The following is a 22,741-nucleotide window of genomic DNA, read 5'->3' on the forward strand; positions in this document are numbered from 1 at the left end:
GTGCTGCCGACGTTATTCCTTTCACAATGCTTATTGTGCTCTTACAGCATGCCAGGTACTGTGTGGGGAGCTGGGCCCAGAGACGACAGGTCAGGGTGAACTGGATATGTGTAAAAATGTACACATATGTTTATATGTGTGTATATATGCACACATAACGTTCTTTCTTAGTGATCTGAATGCTATTTTAAATGTTGTTTTTTTTTTCTTTATAGGTTTGGCATCGATATGCAAATGATTAATTTCACAACCAGTGAATTCCAGCTTACCAAAGCTTGCCCTTACCTGGTAGGATGTCATCTTTAAACAGGAAAAAGAATGCGACAAACTAGACTCATAACATACGGGCCTCACTGATTTATGTTTCAAGTGTCTTTTCATAATATATGTGGCTCTCTGTTTCTATATTCTAGGAGTTAAGCATACATAGCAGCTTTTTCCAATTAACTAATGCAGCAGGAGCCCGGGGTTCATGTGAGCCTGTAAATCATTTTAATTTGATTATTTAGATTCATGTGAGTGAAGAAATAACAGTTGAATCAGACCTCTGTAGAAAATTGTAAAACTTGAGACCCCAGAATTTATAATTGTCTTAAAATTCCTCAGCCCCATCAAATTCTTTTTTGGGGCAAGATAAAATAAAAGCAAACATATTTTTTTTTTTTTAAGTCTTACTAAACTGGCTTCATGTTTTTAGCAGAGAACCCAATTTCTGTGATATTGACCTTACCTATATAAAAGGATTTCTCTGAAATTCTTGCACCTCTGGGCCCTCATGAGGTCTTGCATAAGTACTCTGGAGAGGGAGTAAAAAGCATGTCACATGATGAGGACGTCACTGACTGGAAACTGGGTTTTCACTCAGTCCTTCTGTGGGTCCCTGGTGTAGCTGAGTGTTTTACTTACGGGTATTGATGCTTTTGAACTGTGGTGCTGAAGAAGACTCTTGAGAGTCCCTTGTACCGCAAGGAGATCCAACCAGTCCATTCTAGAGGAGATCAGTCCTGGGTGTTCATTGGAGGGACTGAGCTAAAGCTGAAACTCCAATACTTTGGCCACCTCATGCGACGAGCTGACTCACTGGAAAAGACTCTGATGCTGGGAGGGATTGGGGGCGGGAGGAGACGGGGTCGACAGAGAATGAGATGGCTGGATGGCATCACCGACTCTGTGGACATGAGTTTGAGTGAACTCTGGGGTTTGGTGATGGACAGGGAGGCCTGGCGTGCTCTGATTCATGGGGTCGCAAAGAGTCAGACACGACTGAGCGACTGAACTGACTGAACTGAACTGATTCTGTGCTTGGGGCTTCCCTGGTGGCTTAGCTGGGAAAGAATCCACCTGCAGTGCAGAAGACCCCAGTTCGATCCCAGGTTGGGAAGATCCCCTGGAGAAGGGCAAAACAATCCACTCCAGTATTCCTGTTGGAGAATCCCCATGGACAGAGGAGCCTGGCGGGCTACAGTCTATGGGGTCGCAGAGTCAGACACGACTGAGCGACTGAGCATAGCACTGCATAGCATTCTGTGCTTGAGATCAATTTAAAAAGCATCTCTTAAAGAAATATAAACAACATAGACACCCCTGTGCATATCACTGTATATTAATGCACACACATACTGAAATGTCATAGATGTTTTCTTCTTTCTCTACTCATAACCCTCCAAAGACACACTGTTGGCTCTAGAATAACTTGAAAGAGGGAGGCCACAGATAACCTCCAGTGTGAGTTCAAACAGAATGAATCAAAACAAAGTTTCCCATATACTTTTAGCGGAGACTCATTTGCAGTGAGAGACACCAGCAGTAGTGCTCCTTCCCTTTGCCCGTGGTCCAGGCAGCTGGGCTGGTCCTGCTTTTTGCCCCTCCACCAGGCAGCTTCCCAGGAGTGCTGGGAGGTATAGCAAGCGAGTCCTCTATGCCAGCAGATATTTTGCCCCACGCCCATTTAATCATACGTAATTTGAAATTCCAATGAGGCCCGTTTCTTTTACACGTTAGTTTCTATTCAGACTTAAGCAAATGGTGCAACTCACTTGGTAAAGGTCTTTAATCTGTGATTGTTTTCCATAGATCATTACACTTTTTGTGACAAAGGAAATTATCCCCATTGTTAATTTATTACATTTAGAAGAAGGGGTAGTATCAGTGTTCCTTTCTTTAAGGAGTTTTAGTTGGAGGGCGGCTGATCTGCCATGTCGTGTGGGTGTCTGCTGCGCGCCAGTATGCGTCAGCGATAAGTGTGCATAGACCCGCTCCTTCCTGAGCAGTGTCAGTGCTTTTGACACACAGGTTTAACTTGCAATTCTTAATAGGATCATTTGTCGGTTAAGAAAGGCCTGCATTTTTCTTTCGTTGCTTTGCTTTTAGAAATGTGGCTCCTTTGGTTAAGAGCATGTGGAATTGCACTTTCAAAGTTCCAAATCCAGGTTCCTCCATGTGGTCATGGGTAAATAATTTAGCCTCTCCAAGTCTCCTGTTTCTCACTTATAATGATGTTTGAAAATTTCATTGTTTTATAGAATGCTTAGCATTTTATATACCTAATTATAGTCCAGTGCCTGGCATATAAGAATTACTTAATAATTGTTCTTATACTTTTAATCGTAAATTGGCAGCTTTTTTCAGTATTCATAGGTGTATAAAGCATAATTCCTTCCTTCATGAAGTTTATAATTTTAATGAAAATGAATCAAATGCCATTACTGTTTCTTCTTTCAGATAGTACGGGAAATGCTAGTAATAACTGAGGGATAAAACAAATTCAAAAACTAAAAATACAGAAGAGAGATATTAGGCAGATTACATGGTTATCGCTCTGAAAATTAATAAATTACTCTTAGTGAGAAAGAGCTAGGAAAAAACAGTGGAAAGAGGGAAAGTCTATCACAATAATGAAGAGCTAAATCTTGAATGTTAAATTTACAATGCATCTTATTCAGAGAAAGTTAGAAATCTTGGAGAATAAAAGGAGGATGTGAATAAATAGGTCGTTCTCCTGAATGGAGAGACTAAACGTAGTAAAGACGGTTTCTTTTTCAACAATAATACAGAGAATTTAGGGTTGTCCAGCAATGGAAAGTGCTTTGGTCAGATCCCTGCAGCATTCAGGCAGAGGCTGTTGGTCTGTTTTCTCGGTGATGTTTTACGTTCAGGTGAGCTTGCTGATGAAGGTCTGTAGCCCCAGCTCCCATCCGATCCAGGAGGCCCCGCCCCTTTCCAGCATCCACACTGGATTGTCATGCAGCCTCTGCTTCTGCTTCTCAGTTGGGCTCAGTAGCTGTTGATGGGCGTGAACTGTTGTGATAAACAAGTTCCACAGGTTGATTTGGATGGTCAGATCCCAACGTTAAAGAAACGGCAGTCATGTTTATGCATTTAATGAAGATGGAGTCTTGCTCTCCAGAAGTTAATTGCATTTATTGATAACTTTCAGGGTGTGCAGTCTGAGGAATCCAGATTTGGCATCCTCCACTTACATTTGCAGCCATTGGAAAGGAAAAGGGTTGGTGTAGTGTTCACTCCAGCTGACTATGGAAAAGTCAGCTCCCTCATCCTAATCCGGTAGGTGTGTCTCTATTGCTTTCTTGTTGACTGACTCTTTCTCTCAAAAAGACTCTTTCTCTCTTTAGCTAAAAGCCCACATTTCCTCAGGCTCCCAGTGATGAGCTGTGTTGCAGGACAGGAAAGGCAGTGGCTGAGGAGAGCAGCTTCCCGAAGCTCCACATTTAATCTCCCTGGGTGTCAGGCTCCTGCCTGGTACAGGGAGAACGTGTGCTCTCCCTTCACACAGTATGTCATCCACCATCACGGAGGGCAGAACAGGCACGCACAGGAATACACACACACACGCCACACACACACACCATACACACACCACACACGAACACACACACCACACACATACACACACACACCACACACATACACACACACACCACACACATACACACATAACATACACACACCACACACGAAAACACACGAACACACAGACACCACACACACACACCACACATGAACACACACACACACCATACACACCACACACACCACACACGAACACATACACCACACACACACCACACACACCATACATGAACACACACACACACCATACACACACCACACACGAACACACACACACCACACACACACATGCCACACACACAACACACATGAACACACACACACCACACACACACCACACATGAACACACACACACCACACACCATACACACCACACATGAACACACACACACACACACCACACACCATATACACACACGCACCATACACACACCACACACACACACCACACGAACACACACGAACACACACCACACGCATACCCACACACAAACACACAGACACCACACATGAACACACACACACCACACACACCACACACACATGAACACACACACCACACACACACACACACCACACATGAACATACACATACACCACACATGAACACACACAACCCACACCCACACACACCCCACACACGAACACACACACACACACCACACACACGAACACACACACCACACACTACACACACCACACACGAACACACACACACACCACATGCACACACACACATCCGCAGTTTCTGTCCTCAGCTCAGAAGAATAATTGAAGCACTGCTGTATACATTTTCATTCCTCAGTGTCTGGGTTTATACCAGTCTCATACCTATCTGTCTTGCTTCCGTACTTCTTGGTAGCACCAGAGGATAATGAAGAAAGTACTTAGTTGAGCCCACTGGCTCTCTTTACTTGCCAACTGATTTAAGCAGCTAAATGTTTTTCATTCTTAAATTTATTGAAAGTCTTGTTTCAAAAATTTACAGTAAATATAGATCTGTATTGAACTTCTCTCTGCATTGGTGAGATTTAATTGGTTCAAATTTAATTTTTCTTTAATGATGTTTTAGATATTTTTTGATTTTATGTTTTATTTTGGCCACACCATGCAGCATGGGGGAATCTCAGTTCCCTGATCAGGGGCTGAACCTGTGCCCCGCCCCTGCAGTGGAAGCGTGGAGTCCCAACCTTAGCTGTTTTTTTTATTTTTGAATCTTGTCTAGTTTCAGAATAGCTGGCAAAGACTTTCTTATTCTTGACTTTCTTTAATATATTATATTAGTTTATTCTTCTGCAAGTGAATGCTACTAAAAAGAAAATGCACTAAAAGTTCTTAAAAGAGTCTGTTTTGTTAAGCATTTTAACTAATGCTTAGGGCTTCCCTGATAGCTCAGTTGGTAAAGAATCCGCCTGCAATGCAGGAGTCCCCAGTTCAATTCTTGGGTCAGGAAGATCTGCTGAAAAAGGGATACCTGCCCACTCGGGTGTTCTTGGGCTTCCCTTGTGGCTCAGCTGGTAAAGAATCTGCCTGCAGTGCAGAAGACGTGGGTTGATCTCTGGGTTGGGAACGTCTCCTGGAGAAGGGAAAGGCTATCCATTCCAGTATTCTGGCCTGGAGAATTCCATGGACTGTAAATTCCATGGGGTCACAAAGAGTCAGACATGACTGAGCGACTTTCGTTTTCACTCAACTAATGCTTAGTGGAATGGGTAACTAATGTTCTAGTAAGCGTTTTAGTGCTCCGCTGACAGGTGCTTCACTTTAAACTCTGTTGATGAACTAAGGTCATGGGAAGTATAGAGTTAAACTTTACCTTATCCCAGCTTCAACTATCCCAGACTTGAAAGTTTTGGCTTTTTATAGTAGCTAATTAATTCTTGGTGGTTTCTGTATTGAGAGACACAGTGTTTTTCTGTAAACAGTATCCATCATCTACCATCACTTAAAGGCTTTTAAATGGTTCGGTAAAGGCTTTAGTCCTTTAGATGAAGATGTAAAGATATCTTAGTGTTTTCTGTGTAACTAGGAATGAATTCTCTGCTTCTACTGTTTACATGAGTGATAACTGCCTTTCAGTGCAGTCTGCATCATGTAAACATCGTTTCCACTTCTCCATCCTCGGAATCATGATTTCAGTTAATGAAAAGGCAAAAGCTAATCTGAATTACTGTTTGATTAATAAGAACTTGCTGTTTGAGGGCTGCTATTTTAAATCTTTGGTTCAAAATATAGGGTAGCATTTCATTTCTAGAAATACCCCTAAGGAAGAATTGCTTATAGTCACAATTACTGTGGAAATGCCTTAATTCACCCTGTAAACAGTTTTATCAATTTGTCTACATTTATTAGTATTTTTCTGTGGCTCCCAGTTTGCTCACTTTTGTCACTTGAATGTCTGATCACCATCCTGGTGCCTTGTTAGAAAAATGTGGGTTTCCATTCTTGGGTGGAAATTAGAGAGTGATCACAGTCATTTGCTTGTTTTTGCCCAGTTGGCTTGCCTTTATTCTGGTGCGTTTAGCAGCTTCTCTGCTCCGAGATGGCGGGAGATGCCATACTGTTTAAGTTGATTTTTCCCCAAAACTTTAGCAATGTTTTTGGCTGATTAGGAATATTTAAACTCAAGGGCACCGTATCCTGTAACGCTGTGGCATTGCCTTTTTGTTTGCCTTTGCTCTTTCTGTAGGAATAACTTGACTGTTATCGACATGATTGGTGTGGAAGGATTTGGGGCGAGAGAGCTACTGAAAGTGGGTGGAAGACTGCCTGGCACCGGGGGCTCACTGCGGTTTAAGGTGCCCGAGTCCACGCTGATGGACTGCCGGCGACGTGAGTCTGCGCGCGTGTCTGTGTGTGTGGCGCTCGGGCAGGGAGGCTGGGTGCTGAAGCCAAGGGCAAAAGGCGGTTATCAGAGTCTTCAACAGTTTACAGTAATTCATCAGTAATTACTGATGCAAGTAATTAGATCAGGCAGGCATTTGAGCATATGTAGTTTGGCACCACCTAGTTAGAAAACAACAGTTTAGATGTTTAACCCAACTTAAATAATAGATGGTGGGGGTGGTAGTATAATGTATAATGTTAAGTTCCCAACAGTGTTAAAATATAAGACCAGTCGTATGAAACTGTTAATTTGGTTATCTGTTACCTAGTCATAGAAAATCACACCAAATGTAAGTGGAGAGAGGCTTAAGGGAGAGCTGACCAATAGCACCTGGCACGTTTTGCAGTAACGGAGATGCTCCATGTTTGTGTCGTCCAGTGTGGCAACTACACGCCACACATGGATGATGGGTGCTTACAATAGAGCTCGTGTGACTGAGAGACTCAGTGTTTAAGTTTATTTAAAGTGGCCATATGTGTCTAGTGGCAACTATATCAGGCTATGCAGATTTAGAAATTAAGTGTTCCATTAGAAATGTCTAAGTTTTGCATGTATTTAAATTAAGTGCTTCTAAAGTACTTAGATTAGTTTCAAGAACTTCCTCAGAAACTGAGACAAAAGTCAAACTGTAGATAGAAAATTATTTTGGTAAATTCTGTCTTGATTTCCTACTATTATTTTTAATTTCAGGACACATTGAAAGTATTTTCATGTAACAGTATATTTCCCATGGAGAATACTGATTGGTGAAACCATTAGACAACTTGTAGAACTATTTTAATGCCTGATTGGATTTTTTTTAAATAAGAAAACTGTGTCAAATGAGCACTGTCTGAAAAGATTAGCCATTTTGCATTCAAAATCTTCATCAGAGTGTACTTTAAATCATTCCTTCACTTACTCATTGAATAGTTCAGTCAGTTCAGTTCAGTTGCTCAGTCGTGTCCGACTCTTTGCGACCCCGTGAATCGCAGCACGCCAGGCCTCCCTGTCCATCACCAACTCCCGGAGTTTACCTAAACTCATGTCCATCGAGTTGGTGATGCCATCCAGCCATCTCATCCTCTGTCGTCCCCTTCTCTTCCTGTCCCCAGTCCCTCCCAGCATCAGGGTCTTTTCCAGTGAGTCAACTCTTCGCATGAGGTGGGCAAAGTAGCAGAGCTTTAATAGTTTAGAGTTGACCTTAAAAGCTAGAATTAAGGAGGAGTAATATAAAAACTGCGGGACCAGATAAAATGTTAGTCCTAATATGGAATAGATTGTGAATTATGAATATATAGGAATATTTTACAAATTGATATTTCCTCCCTTTTTAAGTGCCCAGTATGAAATGTGCTCTCGTTTATTTGCAAAGATTTTGTTGCTTTCTGCCCTTCACGTAATGAGAGTTTGAACCATATTTTCATGTCTGTGATGTGTTTATGCAGAGCACATACACCCTCCTGATTGGGCCTGTTGGGTGTGAAAGGATCCTGGGTGCCTGTTGGCTCGTGGTAAATCCAAACTAGGAGGCTTCTGAGAAGAATGAAATTCTCCACCTTAACCTTTAATAAGTAAAAGGACAAATAAGAGGTTTTGGTTACTTTTGGTACCTAGGCAGGTCATTTAACTTAAGAAAAATCTTAATGAGTTAAGTATTTTTATCATATCTTGGTAATATAGCAGCATCCAGAACTGTTCTAGAAATTAGTTAGGAATCATGCTTTGAGGTTATATTGAATTTTTCTGCTTTTTACTCATGTAGATTATGGTTTGTGAATTCTGTAAATGTTGATTCAGTAAATTATTTTAAATAAATTTTGCAGTTCATCTGTACTAAAATCTCAGTTTTCGTCCTCACTAGAACTGAAAGACAGCAAGCAAATTTTATCGATTACGAAGAACTTTAAGGTTGAGAATATTGGACCACTTCCTATAACTGTGACATCTCTGAAAATTAATGGGTATAACTGCCAAGGTTATGGATTCGAAGTGCTGGACTGCCATCAGTTTTCCTTGGGCCCCAACACGTCCCGGGACATCAGCATCGTGTAAGCACTGGGTTTCAACTTCAGTTCGGGGGTGCATTTACTATATTTTGGGGAAAAACCTTTTGTCACTGGTAAGATTGTTTTAATTTGTTTTCGTGTAAATAATTGTCTCGCAGAGGTAAGAAATTCTGCTGTCATTACGATCATTTGTTTTTGTGCCTAAAGCGAAAACCATCAGAAGTTCATAAAGATACCTCTGTTGTCAGGTTTACTCCAGACTTCACGTCTTCCTGGGTCATCCGCGAGCTGACTCTGGTCACAGCGGCAGACCTGGAGTTCCGCTTCACTCTCAACGTGACCCTGCCTCATCACCTGCTGCCGCTGTGTGCGGACGTGGTCCCGGGACCGAGCTGGGAGGAGTCGTTTTGGAGGCTCACCGTCTTCTTCGTTAGGTAGGCCACCCCTGCTCCACTGCTGCTCCTCACCAAGGGAGATACCATCCAGCCGAGCTATAGGGGAATGTGTGTTGCCCGGCAGAATCGAAGCACAGGGCTTGAGTGGATGACATTGCTTTGAGAACCCTGGCAGTCATGAAGTAGACCGAGTGGTTCCTGGTGAGCTTTAAGAGAACAGGGAACTAAGTGTAGGAGAGCTTGAGGGTCTGAGAGAGTAACGGACAGTTGCTCTCCGTGTTTGTTCATTGGCAGTCCCAGGGGAAGATATAAATGTTGTATATAACATTTAAGATATATGAACATCGCCTGTGGTATATGGTGTTATTGGCTTAGGGCAATGGCAGTTTGAGATTAGAAGACTAGAATGACCCTTTCGGATGTGATTTTTATCCTGGAAAAATCTATAGAAATTGAAATGCCAGAATGATAAATATTCACCTGTTTAGAAATTTTGCTTTTTGAAATTTTGAGACATGAGAAATTTTAATGTCATACATCTTGTAGAATCTGAATAGTGTCTCTTTAGACATTTCCCGCCACTCATTGCCTTCTTGGAGAGCGTGTCTGTTTAATGCTATTCAGAACCAGGCAGTAATGAACCTGTTCTTTTTGTCCTCAGTCTGTCCCTGCTGGGTGTGATTTTAATAGCTTTCCAACAAGCACAGTACATTCTGATGGAGTTCATGAAAACAAGACAGAGACAAAATGCCAGCTCCTCTTCACAGCAAAGCACTAGTCCAGTGGACGTAATCGGCCCTCATTCTCACAAGTAAGGATTCTTGTCGTGTGGGTGGGGGAGATGGTGGCAGGTCTCACCTTTGATATTACTTACTTCTGATTTTATGTTAAGGTGATATGCCTTTATAATCTGTACAGTTTTCTTTAACTCACTGTGTGGCAGCTAAGCCATTCGTTCTAGTATATGCTAGACTTCATGTAAGGACTCAGTTTATACCTCGTGGAGCTTGAATGAAAGGTGAGAAGTCCTTAGTACACCCCCGCCCCCCACCATACTGACTGCGCCCTCTTTCTCCTGCAGTTAGAGAGGAGAGGTTTATTCAGCTTGCCTTTATGTGAAATGTTTTTCTTCTTAAATTCAGAAGCAATTGCAAGAACTTTCTCGACACCTACACCCCCTCCGATAAAGGCCGAGGGAAAAGCTGCCTTCCGGTCAGCAGCCCGCAGAGCAGGATCCAGAATGCGACAAAGAGGAGCCCGGCCACCTACGGCCATTCCCAGAAGAAGCACAAGTGCTCGGTCTACTACGGGAAGCACAAAGGTGGCACGGCCGTGGCAAGCAGCGCCGGCGCCCCCTCGGAGGACAAGCCAGCCCCGGCCAAGGAGGACGGGTGCCCTGCAGGGCCGGGCGAGGCCTGGGTGGGCCTCAAGTGTGCCGGGGGCCTGAGCGTCAACCTGCAGAAGAGCTTCGTGCTCCCCCGGAACTTCCTGGGTAAAGACGAAAGCACCCTGAAAAGCGCAGTTGCTGCCAGTAGTCCTTCTTCCGAATGCCACGCGAAGGAGGGCGCGCAGACATGTATGTTTCCTAAGGAAACGGACTTTCAGATTTCAGAAAGCGTAGCTGAGCTCAAGGAGCGAGAGGTCTGTCCGATGAAGACCCCTAAGAAACTACCTGAAAATCATTTGCCGAGAAGTTCACCTCAGTGCCAGTCAGACTTGCCAGACAGTTCCCGGAAAAGGCATGGTAATCTCTCCTCCCCCTCGCTGATTCTTCTCTCCCGTATGTCTCCAGGGTGTTCTTAGTGGGATGCCTTTCCCTGGTGACTTTGGTTTCCATTGTGGCTGTTGAATTTTTAGTTCATGCCCTGAGCTTGATTAGCACAGGTGTAAATATTGAAGTTCTGTTTGCACGATGGAAAGTGTCGGGTGGGACACCAAGTTTTTAGAGCTCTGTGGTTGAGTTTGCTCTTTCAGTACATTCGTTGGAATGATGCAAATATCATGTTTTATTGTTGGGCACCTCTTCCTAAGTATCTTGTACCTTGGCCTTTCAGACTGCTTGCAGAGCTCAATCAGCCTATGCTTCTGATAGAACGAAAACCGCCAGCATTCTGGGTTTAACAGCTGCCCCCACAGCATACCACTCATCCTTGGTTCTTCTCCAGTTGTATGCTTGTTTTTGTGTATCCGTCTCGACCACTTTAATAAGCACATTTCTGTTCCCTTCAGGAGTCGAATTTTTGACACTGTTTAATCTTGAAGAATTAGTTACCTCTGATCTTATCTGAAACATCAGAATATAAATAACTTCATATTTTTCACTCCTGATATTATAGAGGAAGTCATATATTGGCTGATGTTAATGAGCTTTAAGCATTTAGCAGGGGGACAGAAACACCAAGCTGAATTTAAATGTTCCTTCAGAGGACATCTCTAATTGAAAAGAAAGCCAGGCTGCTCTGAGTAGAACACGGTTTGGGCCGCTTCGCGTCATTTCTGGTGCCCCTTGTCCGCCCTGCTGGCGTGGGCTCTGTGCAGCAGTGTCTGCTGGAAGGACTCCTGTCCCTGCACGCGAGGGCGCCCTTGGATGAGGCGCTCAACCACGCCTGCATCAAGGCACAGCGTTGCTTGTCTGAGGGCGCTCGTGGTGGGCTGTGGGTGCCTGTTCCGTTTCTGTCCCAGATGTGCTCTGCAGCCCAGACTACAAAGCTCCTGTGAAAAGGGTGACACTTTGGAGTGAGTCTAGCTGAGTATTTCTCACTTCATGCATCACATGGGCCTGAGAACAGTATTCAACACAGACTGACTTTACACAAACTTAAAGTCAGACTTGTTTCAGGGAACTGTTGCTCCACAAGTGCGTCTCCTGTGGTCCGTGGTGCCTCTCAGACGCCTGTGTAAATGTGCCTGCTGAGCCAAGTGCTGTGGTCTTGCAGGTGGGTGGATGGACCTTCTGCTGTGTCAGAGCATTGTGAAGGTGTGGACCTTCAAATGATGTAGTGCCACGGAGGGTCAGAGGATTCAGGTCCATGCTCCTGGATCCTTGTCTGCTTCTTGCTGTTCAGTCCCTGTAGTGGAGCCTGGGTGACCATGTAGTATCTAACAGCACTCAGGAAGAGCGAATAAATAAAGGTGCCCACAAACGTATCATTTGCTTGGATCATTGTAGATGTCTACTTCCCCCACCTCCGTGCGCCGCCCCCGCCCCAAACCTTTCTGCCCTGTGCAGATGACTGATATGTTTTGGATGCTTTAAATGGAAACAAATCTCTCCTTCAAGAATTGTTTGAAACTGCTCTTTGGCTGACTTGTCAGCCTGTTGGGCAGTATCAGGGTGATTGTTGGTCAGATCAGATCAGAGTTGATGAAAGAACTTTGGCTTTTCACCATGTTTGTGCCAGCAAGTTCAAAGGTGCTAATTCACAGGCCTGTATTTCTACCCAGAATTAATCTGTCAGCAAGAGGCTCCTCACAGGGAAACCCATTCACTGACGTGTATTTGGTTCTGTGTTCTCTTTACATCACTATTGTAGGAAAATATCAAAGAGGTTAATAAGTAAACAAATGGCCTTCTGTTAATTTGTGATTTCAGCATTTTAAAGAATTGAGAATTTTAAAAGTAAGAAAAGACTGAGAAATCTAGGGCAAGAAACTTGTGGTTTAAAGACAGGATATGGGCTTATGGTGACACTGAGGGTTCAGGGTTCTTTTGTCAGACAGTAAAGATGGCTCTGTGATGAGCTGGCAGATGGTGGTGGGGTGGGGGGGAGTCGTCATGCATAAAGAGCCCTCGAGAATGAGAACACCAGAAATGTAAGGCCCTTCTGGGTTTTCACTTCCAACTTGGGAGCATCAGTGTTTTTTCTGTCTTGAAAAGGATTTCACTTTGTGTTTCCATCTTAAGATCCTTTCTAGAATCTGAAGAACAGCTTCAGTCTTGTGAGCTCAGCCCACCAGGAGCCTCTTGGGAACGGAGGTACCACTCCACTGAAACCAGTCAGCATCTGGGCCGTGTTCTCACCGTTCCTCCCAAAGCACATAGGCGTTCTTAGAAACACGCCTAGTGACGGGACAGCCTTTGGGAAGAGGGTCTGGGGAGCTGGCCTGCCTGCTGACAGCACCGAAAGCGAGGCCCTGAGCCCAGAGGAACTCCAGCACGCCTGAGCGTCGTGCCTTCTCTCACCCCGAGGCAGCGCTCTTTCTGAGCGCAGCCTGCTTGCTGTTTGAGCGCAGTCTCTGAGCTGAGTGTGAACGGCCACGTGCTCCCCGTTGTTGTGGAGAGACAGTGTTTTCTGAGTAACAGAAAGTGTGTCATCCCTTTCATGCTCTTTCTCCTGCTTCCTTCTGAGAGGCCTGTAGTAAATAATAAATTAAAATTGGCGATAGAAGTGCAGTCTGTCGACAGATTGCTCAGGGCTCTGTCTCACACATTTGGCTTTCACCATCAGCCTGTCAAACAGCTGTGAAACAGTGACACCCTCGAAGCGTGTGTTATATGGTCCAGAGTCTCTTGACAATCTGACAGGAACAGGGCTTTATGTGTAGTGTAAATAAGTAATCTTTTGAAATATATCTCCTTTCAAATGTTTATAACTATTAGTTTTTTCATTATATGATCAAAATAATGTAGATTTAAAGCTGGAGACCAATTGTTCCTGGCCTCAGCGTGATGAGAGAGGAATAGTTGGCAAATTTTTTGCTGTCTCTGCTTGTAATAATGTGATAATGAACTTTTAAATTTAATACCCTAAAGCCTTGAAATGAACAGTGCATGGAAGTTTTTAATGAATTGGACAGATACTTACAAAATTTCTGAAATACCAGTATTTGCAGAAATTAACAAAATAATCTCATTTATTTAATACTTACAGATACCAGGAACTAGAAATGCAAATCTAGTGGTTTACTCAAAATACAGCGCACACTTAGACTTGATACAGTGAGACTCTGAGCAGGGTTCTGGCCCACTCACTCGTTTCTGTTCTTCAGCTATTTTTCATTTTTTGTCTTTTTATCTTCTTTTGTTTTTGTTCTTATCTCTGTGGCTCAGACACCCCTGCCGTGGCAGCAGAGCGTCTGACCCTGTGAGTCCGCACACTTAGTAGGGTGCCTTGGGGTGGCTCCATGTTTAGAACCAAGTGTATGCTCATGGTTATTTCTGAACTCTTGAGTATTGCCGTGTTAGAGTTCTGGAAGACTGAATTTGAATTCGTTTTACTGTTGGTCCTGATACACTCCATAGGGTCGCAAAGAGTCAGATACAACTGAAGCGACTTAACCTGCCTGATTCTTAACCCACACAGTAGGTATTAGGAATTTTCTGAGTCTGTGCTTTATCCCTTTTAAGGGGTAGTTTAGTGTTAGATATTAAGCTTGGATCCTTTCTAAGAAACTTTGATGTCTGATACTTTTAGTACTGTACTTGGCCTGAAGAAAACTTGAGGAAAATAATTTTCTCATTATGAATTAAGGTTCTAGGAAATTCATGGCACATTTTTAGAGAATAACTGTATTCTGGTCACATGGATGGCTTCGGGAACCCAAAGTGCTGTCTTTGTTTGTGACATTATTTTCTGTTTCAACCCTGTCTCCCTTGCTCTTGGCTCTTTCTCAGCTCCTTTGTGCTGCTGGATATTTTTTTAATTAATTAATTTTAATTGGAGGCTAATTACTTTACAGTATTGCAGTGGTTTTTCCCACACATCGACATGAATCAGCCATGGGTATATGTGTTCCCCATCCTGAACCCCCCTCCCTTCTGCCTCCCCATCCCATCCCTCTGGGTTGTCCCAGAAGTTCTGGATATTTCCCCTGTGGGTGTCTCACACCTGATCTGTGTTGTAGAGGATTTCATGTTCCCAGCATGTTTATATTTACATAATATTTACATAATTTTCCATTAACAAAAGAATACTTACCTTGTAAGTGTTATTGATAAAATGTATGCATCTTGCTTTGAGTGAGCTTGATGTGTAGCTTCAGGGTTGCAGAATCTGGAAGGCATTTGACCACTCTTCTGTGTTGAGAGCCTCACGCTGCCCCGGGCCCCTCAGCAAGCAGATGACAGCCTGTAGCCTGCTCTGCTGTGATGTGTTTGCAGGCAGGCATCTACACTTGCCCAGATGGCCAAGGTGTTAGAGGGATTCTTCCTTAAAGAAGAAAGGGGAAGGTCTGAAATCCTTTCTGACTCATATTAGTGTCTTGAGGTCCGCTACTATGGGGTTGAGGTTGATTTAACTTATTTTGAAGTCAGGGATAGAAAAAGAAATACACTGAGGAATGAAGTTACTTGGAAGAACAGTGGAAAGGTCCCATTTTCAGATGGCTCCTGCTGATGCCGACTCGAGCTCAGTTCTCACCCGAGGGTGCTGATCCCTGGGCAGAAGGACACCTTCTGCAGGAAGACACCCTGCCCTCCCGCCGTTTGTGTGTCTGTCCGTGATGACCCTTAATATTTTTGTCTTGTTGCACCTTTATAACAGTCAGTCAGGGCAGGCGGAGAAGGTGTTTCGTTTCATATTTAAGAAAACTGCAGCTCAGGCAGCTTAAGAGACTTACTTCTAATCATAAAACTGATTAGTGTCTGAATCATGTCCATAACCCAGGGTTTTACCGCCTCCTCCAACTTAAAAAAGAATTGCATGTTAGATCCTGGTTGAGGAACTAGGATCCCACAAGCCACATGATGCAGCCAAAAAAAAAGCTTTGGTAAAATAAACAAGCTGAAAGGTACCATTTTAAATTATGAAGCAGTGACATTAAGTTCATTCACATCACTGGACAGCCATCACTGGAAATCATTGATTTCCAGAGCTTTTTTATCATCCCAATAAAGCCATTAAGCAGTGACTACTGAACTTGGTTCCCTCCAGTCCCGTAGCCGCCATTCTTCTTTTTGTCTCATGAATCTGACTTCTCTAGGTGCCTCAGACAGGTAGAATCACACAGGATTTGTCTTGTTTCAAATCCAAATTTGGCTTATTTCACTCGGTATAATGGCTTCCCTGGTGGCTCACATGGTGAAGAATCTGCCTGCAATGCAGGAGGCCCAGGTTTGATCCCTGAAGAGGGTAGATCCCCTGGAGAAGGAAATGGCAACCCACTCTAGTATTCTTGCTTGGAGAATTCCATGGACAGAGGAGCCTGGTGGGCTACAGTCCATGGGGTCGCAGAGAGTCAGACACGACTGAGCGACCAACACTTTGACTTGATAATATCTTCAGTGTTCATCCATGTTGTGTCACATGTTGGAACTTCATTCCATTTTTCCCCTGCCTTAGCCATTTTTGTTTGTATGTCCAGCAATGCTAATTATATTTACATTGCAGTGCGATGACTCATTCCTGTTTAAAGCTGGTGGTGTTCCATGGTATTCACCCCTTTTTATTCATCCATCCATTTGTCCGTGCACCTTTTGGCTGTTACAAATAACACTGCAGTGAATAATGGTGTGTCCCTCCTCTTTCTTCCCGGGACCTCTCTTAATGACGGTTTGTAGAACTCGATATAAGTGCATTTTCACCTGAAAACAAGATAAATTTTAGAGCATTCATTGTGGATGTCAGAAACAGCCCTTAAGTCTAAGCCTCATTAAATCAAATGAGATTGCGTGGTGTAGGAATGAAATTTAACTTTGGGGAATGTGAATGGAAATAATTAGCTAGAAATTGAATCATTTTTATTTATTCAAGGGAATAACCAGCAAGTGCCTGTCAAGAATGAAGTAGACAATTGTGAAACTTTGAAAAAGGTTGACACAAAGTCTTCTTCAGAGAAGAAGATTCACAAAACGGCTAGAGAAGACGGATGTTCTGAGAAACAGGACATACCTTCAATCGAGGTCTGTATCCATTTTTTTCTTGCCTTTTAGAACAAAACCCAGTTTTAGGGCTTCAAGTTGCAAATATCTATGTAATAACTTACATTTGTATTTCATACTTTTTCATACTTTTCAAAGAGGATCGTTATATATTTTGACTTCACATGGATAATTGGTGAGGTTGATATGTTCAGAAAGTTTATCTTCTATAGGAGATACTAAAATTATTTTTGATGACATCAGATATTTGCAAGAGAAGCTGTTCTTAAGCAAAATGGGTTAACTCCTGGGTAAAATTGGTAGTGTAGAACCAGGTCACATATATCTTCGCTCTCATTGTTACCCAGCATCCTTTTTAAGGGCAGAGTCTGCTGATTAGAAGCATAAGCCGTGTCCCACAGGGGAACGATGCCCGTCTAGCTTCAGTGTGTGGGCTGTGGCGGGACAGACTCCCAGAAGAGAGAGCAGAGCTTGGGTACTGACGCAGCTGGCTCCCCACTGTCCCACTGTGTGGACCACTGCACAGTGTCTAAAAAGCAGAACCTAGCCTTGGATTGATAGGAACCAAAGTTCCCAGATAAAGGCGGGAAAGGGATTTAGAATTTATCTGCTTTGCCTCAGAATAGAGCTGTCTATGTATTAGCACAGACACAGTGGGGAAAGTAGCGTTGCGACTATGCAGATGCACTGTAGAAAAATGAAGAAAAGGAACAGAACCTACCAGAAACAGACCAAGGTGCCAATCCAGCTGAAAACCTATCCAGAGACATGAAGGGAACTTTGAGAACACCTCACACAGTAGACTCTGAATTCAGTAAAACACAAGCTTTTAAAGGCAAATTAATAGGTGAGGATGTAGTTGGAAGAGGCGTATGACAGTGGCTGAAAATTGACTTATTGAGCTGAAGGAAAGGCTTAGAGATTACCAGAGTGAACGTGGAGGAAAAATTTTAAGAGATTGAAGGTTTTAGGGAAAAGATGATAATAGATAGTGGGACAAAGACAAAAATAGTCCAATGTAAAAGAATGATTGTCTCAGTAAGTGGCCCAGCAATGGATCAGAAAAGAATTCAGTGATGGATAGAAGAAAAATTTCCTAATGTGATGGTAAAACGGAATTTAAAGATTCAGAGACACACTGTGTCCACCAGAAATGCTGATCCGTGATAATAAACTTAGGCACATCCTGATTAAGGTGTTGAACTTAAAGCTTAAAGAATTGTGCAGAAAAGACGGGAAATAAATATACGTATGTCTATGGCTGATTCATGTTGATATATGGCAGAAACCAATACAATATTGTAAAGCAATCATTCTCTGATTAAAAATAAAAAATTTTAAAGAAAAGGCAGGAAAAATCAAACACATCTAGGTTTGCCTCAGACTTTGTAGAAGCAGCTAACATCTGAGAGCAGAAGAGCTCTCTCCTTGAGACAGTGAAAATGTGAACAGGAACATTATGTCCAAGGAAGCTGGCACTCAGGATCAAAGGCAGTAAACACGCATCTGTAAACGCAATTGAGCTTGGCAGCCTTGCTTGAAAAATGAAGTTAGTGAAATTTAGGCACCCAAGATAAAAGTAAAGATAGACTCAGGATCGAGGAAGTTGTGTTAGAGATCTTTTGAGGTTTCTGTCCATTTTATATCCAGAACTAAGGCTGAACGGTTGTCAATTATGGTTGTAGAACAGAATTAAAATATTAAAGCTTTAATGAAGCAGAAATAGTAATAAAATCAGCAAAAACAGGAGGTGGGATTGAAAGGTGAGTGTAAAGTAAGTTTAATTTTCTTTCTTGGTAGCGAGCCAATTCTGTGCAAAACTGAAGCGTGTAGTTTAAAAGAGTGAAAACCTACGAAAATGTGTTTCACCGTCTTTCTCTTGACCTTAGGGGTATCCTGAGGGGATTAATATATCACGTGGAAAGGAAACATTTATTGAAAGTTGGCATTCCTTTTTTTCTACTTGATTTTCTTCTGTTAGGTTCAAATAAAATTGAGCCTTAAAGTTTTATTTAAAAACAATGCATAGTCTTAGTTTTCTAAATCACTCCCATCATCTGTCCTGTCATCCTTATGTACGTATAGGTTTTAAAAAGACATGTTCAAAAATAAGGTTTGCTAAATAATCAATGGGAGAACGGGGTTATTTCTCAGTGGTGGGATTTTGCATGAGTTCTTCTTTTCTCTCTTTATACTATTCTGTTTTTGCTTAAAGTCTATAAAAAGCATGAATTTTTCAGTGAAGTAGATGAGTGTGATACCAAGTAAGAAAATCACAGACTTTCCAAACCAGGAATTTGTGGTCTGTGGGGAAAGACAAGATATTTCCATGTAGGCAAGTGCCCAGGACAGCGCGTTGTCACAGGGGTTGCAGGGGTGGGAACGTCGGCTTAGCCTGCAGGGCCGTGGAAGCCCCAAGGAGGAAGGAGCTTGTGCAGGGGTGTGTGGAGAGGCTGGGGAGGGCAGATGGGCACCCGGCACACGGGACCCTGAGGTGCGGTCGGGAGCCACAGCGAGGGAACCATCTGACCGAGAAGCAGCTCAATCAGGAGGGGAAGCGGTGGGAGGAACACTCGAGTCTGGCCAGCTTGCCAAGACCTCTCAGGCCAGCTCAAAGTTTAGGTTTTAGTCCCTGAATCTCAGTTGGAGACAATGAAGTCAGTGAGCACAGGCCCTGGGAAGGGATGCTTGCCTGCTCAGGAATTCCAGGATCAAATTTTTAAAAGCACTCTGGCCCAAACAAAAAGTCTCTTTGGAGGATTTGGCCTGAGGGTGGCCCATTTAGGGACCCTGCTGCAAATCATAGAGAGCTGTTGAAGGGTTCTGCCCTGGGCAGGGGCCGAGGGGTGGTGAGGCTGGAAAACAACCTGCAGGCTGCCGTCTTCTTGAAGGTCGTGATTAAGTATCTTTAAATTCAGTTTCATAAAGTTGGCAAAGGGCCTGCGATGAAGAGCCAGTGCTTGAATGAATGTGTGAATAGGGCATTTCTGCAGGACCAGTCAGAGTGTTTCGGGGGCTGGGTTGGGGAGGGCAGAGATGGGCACCGGGTCTCTTCTCACCAGGATGCTGTTCCTCTGCTGGGAGGTGTGATGTAATCAAGGCCGGGCTTGGCAGGAGCGGGGTGACAGACAGTGTGGAAGAGAGACCTCAGGACTGAGGACCTCCGTGCTTGAAGGAGAGGGGCCATTTGCAAAAATAGCTCCAGGGTTTTAAGTCTGGGGAACTAGAATTTGGGGAATTGGGACTTCCCCCATGATGCGTTCATGTTCATCTCAGGGCAGTGTTGCCTAGTGGTTTAGTGGCATGGTTTTTTGTTTTTATTTTTTTGCAGCTGGTGTGAATCCAGCCCGACTCTTACTCCTTAACGTTGGGTGAGTTCCTCAACGTCGCAGTTGCCTCATATGAAACATTAGAGTAGTGATGGTATTCGTACCTCTTATGGTCTCGAGGATTGGAGGAGTGACTATGATAAGTGCTTAGGACAGCAGCCCTTGGGAAGCGCTGCCCAGTCGTTAGAATCAAGGAGGTGACAGGTGTGACTGTGATCACTGCCAACAGAGGGGAGGCCAGACAGGCATGGGAGTGCCCAGTGGGTGGGAAATATGGAGCTGGAGCTGCCGTTGCGAGGCAGGCCCAGGGCCCGGGACTCGGGAGTGTCCCCGTGGAGGTTAGCATTGAAGGGTGTTGTGAGCTCTCTGATGCGGGCACTGAGGCCAGCGGCCTGAGTCTGCCTGACGGGGCGAGTAGGGCAGACAGACAGCAGGCGACCTGGCCAGGCCGCGGGGACAGGATGCACGGTGAAGAGCAGAAGTCGAGTCCGTGGACCTGGGGGAGAGGGACTGGATGCAGCTGGGAACAGGACACTGTGCTGCCCTGCAGTGAAGCGGAGGCTGACTCCAAGGACTGCCGACCCTGCTGCCCCCTGGCCCTGCGTCCTGGGAGGGGAGGGGGAGCTGATCCGGCAGGGCCCTCAGTGCAGGGCCGCCAGACTGGAGGTGTGGCCCTGCCTGCACGTGGTGGGCACTGTGCCCCCCCACACCCCCAGCCACGGAGCTTCCCCGGCTCCCGTCCAGACTCGCCCTCTGAATTGGTGCCTGCGTGCATGGGGCCCAGACGCTCGCTGGACTCCGGTCCAGGGCTCGTGTTGGCTCCTCCTCCCCTCCCTGCTCTGTGCAGGCAGCGGGGGCTGCACTGGGGCCAAGAGTCTGGGGGCTCGGGCTGTGCTCGGGGGTCCGAGGCCCCTCGTAGTCACTGAGGGGCTCCCGGGCAGCCAGGGTGGGGGTGGGCTGTGGGCGGCCCCCTCTGCTGGCTCTGGGGCCCGCTCTCAGTTTCGTGGCCTCTTCTTTAAAGCCCCTTGAGTGTGCTTTCCATTTCATTGTTCATTTGGAGAAAACCATTCTCAGTAAACACATTCCCAAGTGCAGTGCTCACTGTTTGTTTTCCTGTGCGTTCTTGGGGCCTCGCTTTGCAGCTTAGGAGACTGCATAAATCTGTCCATAGCACATGGGGAACATTCCTCCAGATTTATTGGCGAAGGAGGTGGAAGCCCAGATCTGGGAGCCACAAACCAAAGTTTAGTCCCAGCCCTGGCTGCTTATTTTCTTGAAAGCAGATCTCCACCCCCCGCCCCCCGCTTAGAAAAGGAATTCATGACTATTATAGAAACGTAAAGGAGGGAGGAAAAGATGTGTCCAGAGTGGATCGCTTTTTGCCTTTTTCTGTATTCTCTTGCTTCTCTGTGCAAGTACTGAAAAACTCGGGGTAATTATATCATTGTGTATACGGAGCTTTGTTATAATGTCATAATTTTGAATTTTCTCGTGTTAGAAATTAATGAGGAACTTTGTTTTCAATGGTTACATAACATTCCATCACTTAATTGTGCCGTAATCCAAACCGGTTCCCTGCAGTTGAACATTAGAGTTGTTTGCAGCTCTTTAGTTTCATAAATAACAGGATGGTGAACTAAGTCTGGCCTGTATACCTGGTATATCCTTGCTATAGGTTTCTAGAAATAGAATTAAAGAGTATCAGCTGTCAGGGTCCCTCATGTGTACCTCCAGTTTGCACTCAGGAAGGTGGTGCCTGTCTCCTTTCAGGGTGCATGACAATGGTCATATTACTCTGGTCTCAGCCGCACTGTTATTTGGCAAAACCTTGGTCCGTAGGATAGGCAAACAATTGCATTTTTTCATGTCAGTTTGCATCTCTTACTAGAGAAAAGTAAGGATTTTCCTTCATCCTTTTTGTAAAATTCTGAAAAACACAAGATCCTACCACTGACGCTTTTAAAAAACGTATTTTTTTCTAAGTTAAGATGTGAATGTCTGCGCCAGTTTCGCTCGCCCTGCTAAGAGACACAGGCTGTTACAGCGCGCTGCTCCACCCCTAGCCTGTCCCTGTCTGCAGGCATAAACACACAGTGTAAACACACTTGTGTTTTTAAAGCCAAAATGGAAAGATGAGATACAAGTTGGTGTATAGTTTGTCTTTTCTAAAAACATACTTTATTATTAAATATTCTGGAGGAGCTCTTCGTGTTTTTGGCCTTCTCTGTTTCTTTTGTGAGCTTGCATTTCATGTCCTTTGTCCACTTCTCTGTTGAATGTGTGTTTTTCTCCTTGTTTCCTTTGAGAACATAGGTGAAGGTGTTGACTCTTTGTCAAACAGTAAAATGATTTTTCCCCTTAGTTTGCCCTTCCGTCCTTTTATTTGACTTAGATACAGTAGCTTTATGTACAGTAGCTTTGTGCAGTCTGTGATTTCTTTTTTACTCTTCCC

The 22,741-nt window shown here is 44.1% G+C and overlaps 1 protein-coding gene across 5 annotated transcripts in view; it reads left to right on the forward strand.

Moving 5' to 3' along the window:
• TMEM131L (transmembrane 131 like) overlaps window positions 1-22,741 on the forward strand; it is a 172,869-nt gene that overhangs the window by 131,340 nt on the left and 18,788 nt on the right. For all 5 annotated transcript variants that reach the window (XM_088827917.1, XM_055405425.2, XM_055405427.2 and 2 more), the window contains exons 19-26: window positions 216-288; window positions 3,437-3,564; window positions 6,561-6,703; window positions 8,602-8,788; window positions 8,995-9,180; window positions 9,803-9,952; window positions 10,284-10,885; window positions 16,833-16,981. In XM_088827917.1, the coding sequence (XP_088684043.1) occupies window positions 216-288; window positions 3,437-3,564; window positions 6,561-6,703; window positions 8,602-8,788; window positions 8,995-9,180; window positions 9,803-9,952; window positions 10,284-10,885; window positions 16,833-16,981 (1,618 nt within the window). The remainder of the gene's footprint in view (window positions 1-215; window positions 289-3,436; window positions 3,565-6,560; window positions 6,704-8,601; window positions 8,789-8,994; window positions 9,181-9,802; window positions 9,953-10,283; window positions 10,886-16,832; window positions 16,982-22,741) is intronic.

The sequence above is a fragment of the Moschus berezovskii genome, chromosome 19, assembly GCF_049115385.1.
Source record: "Moschus berezovskii isolate FMDL1 chromosome 19, NW_MosBer_1.0, whole genome shotgun sequence".
Taxonomy (NCBI): domain Eukaryota; kingdom Metazoa; phylum Chordata; class Mammalia; order Artiodactyla; family Moschidae; genus Moschus; species Moschus berezovskii.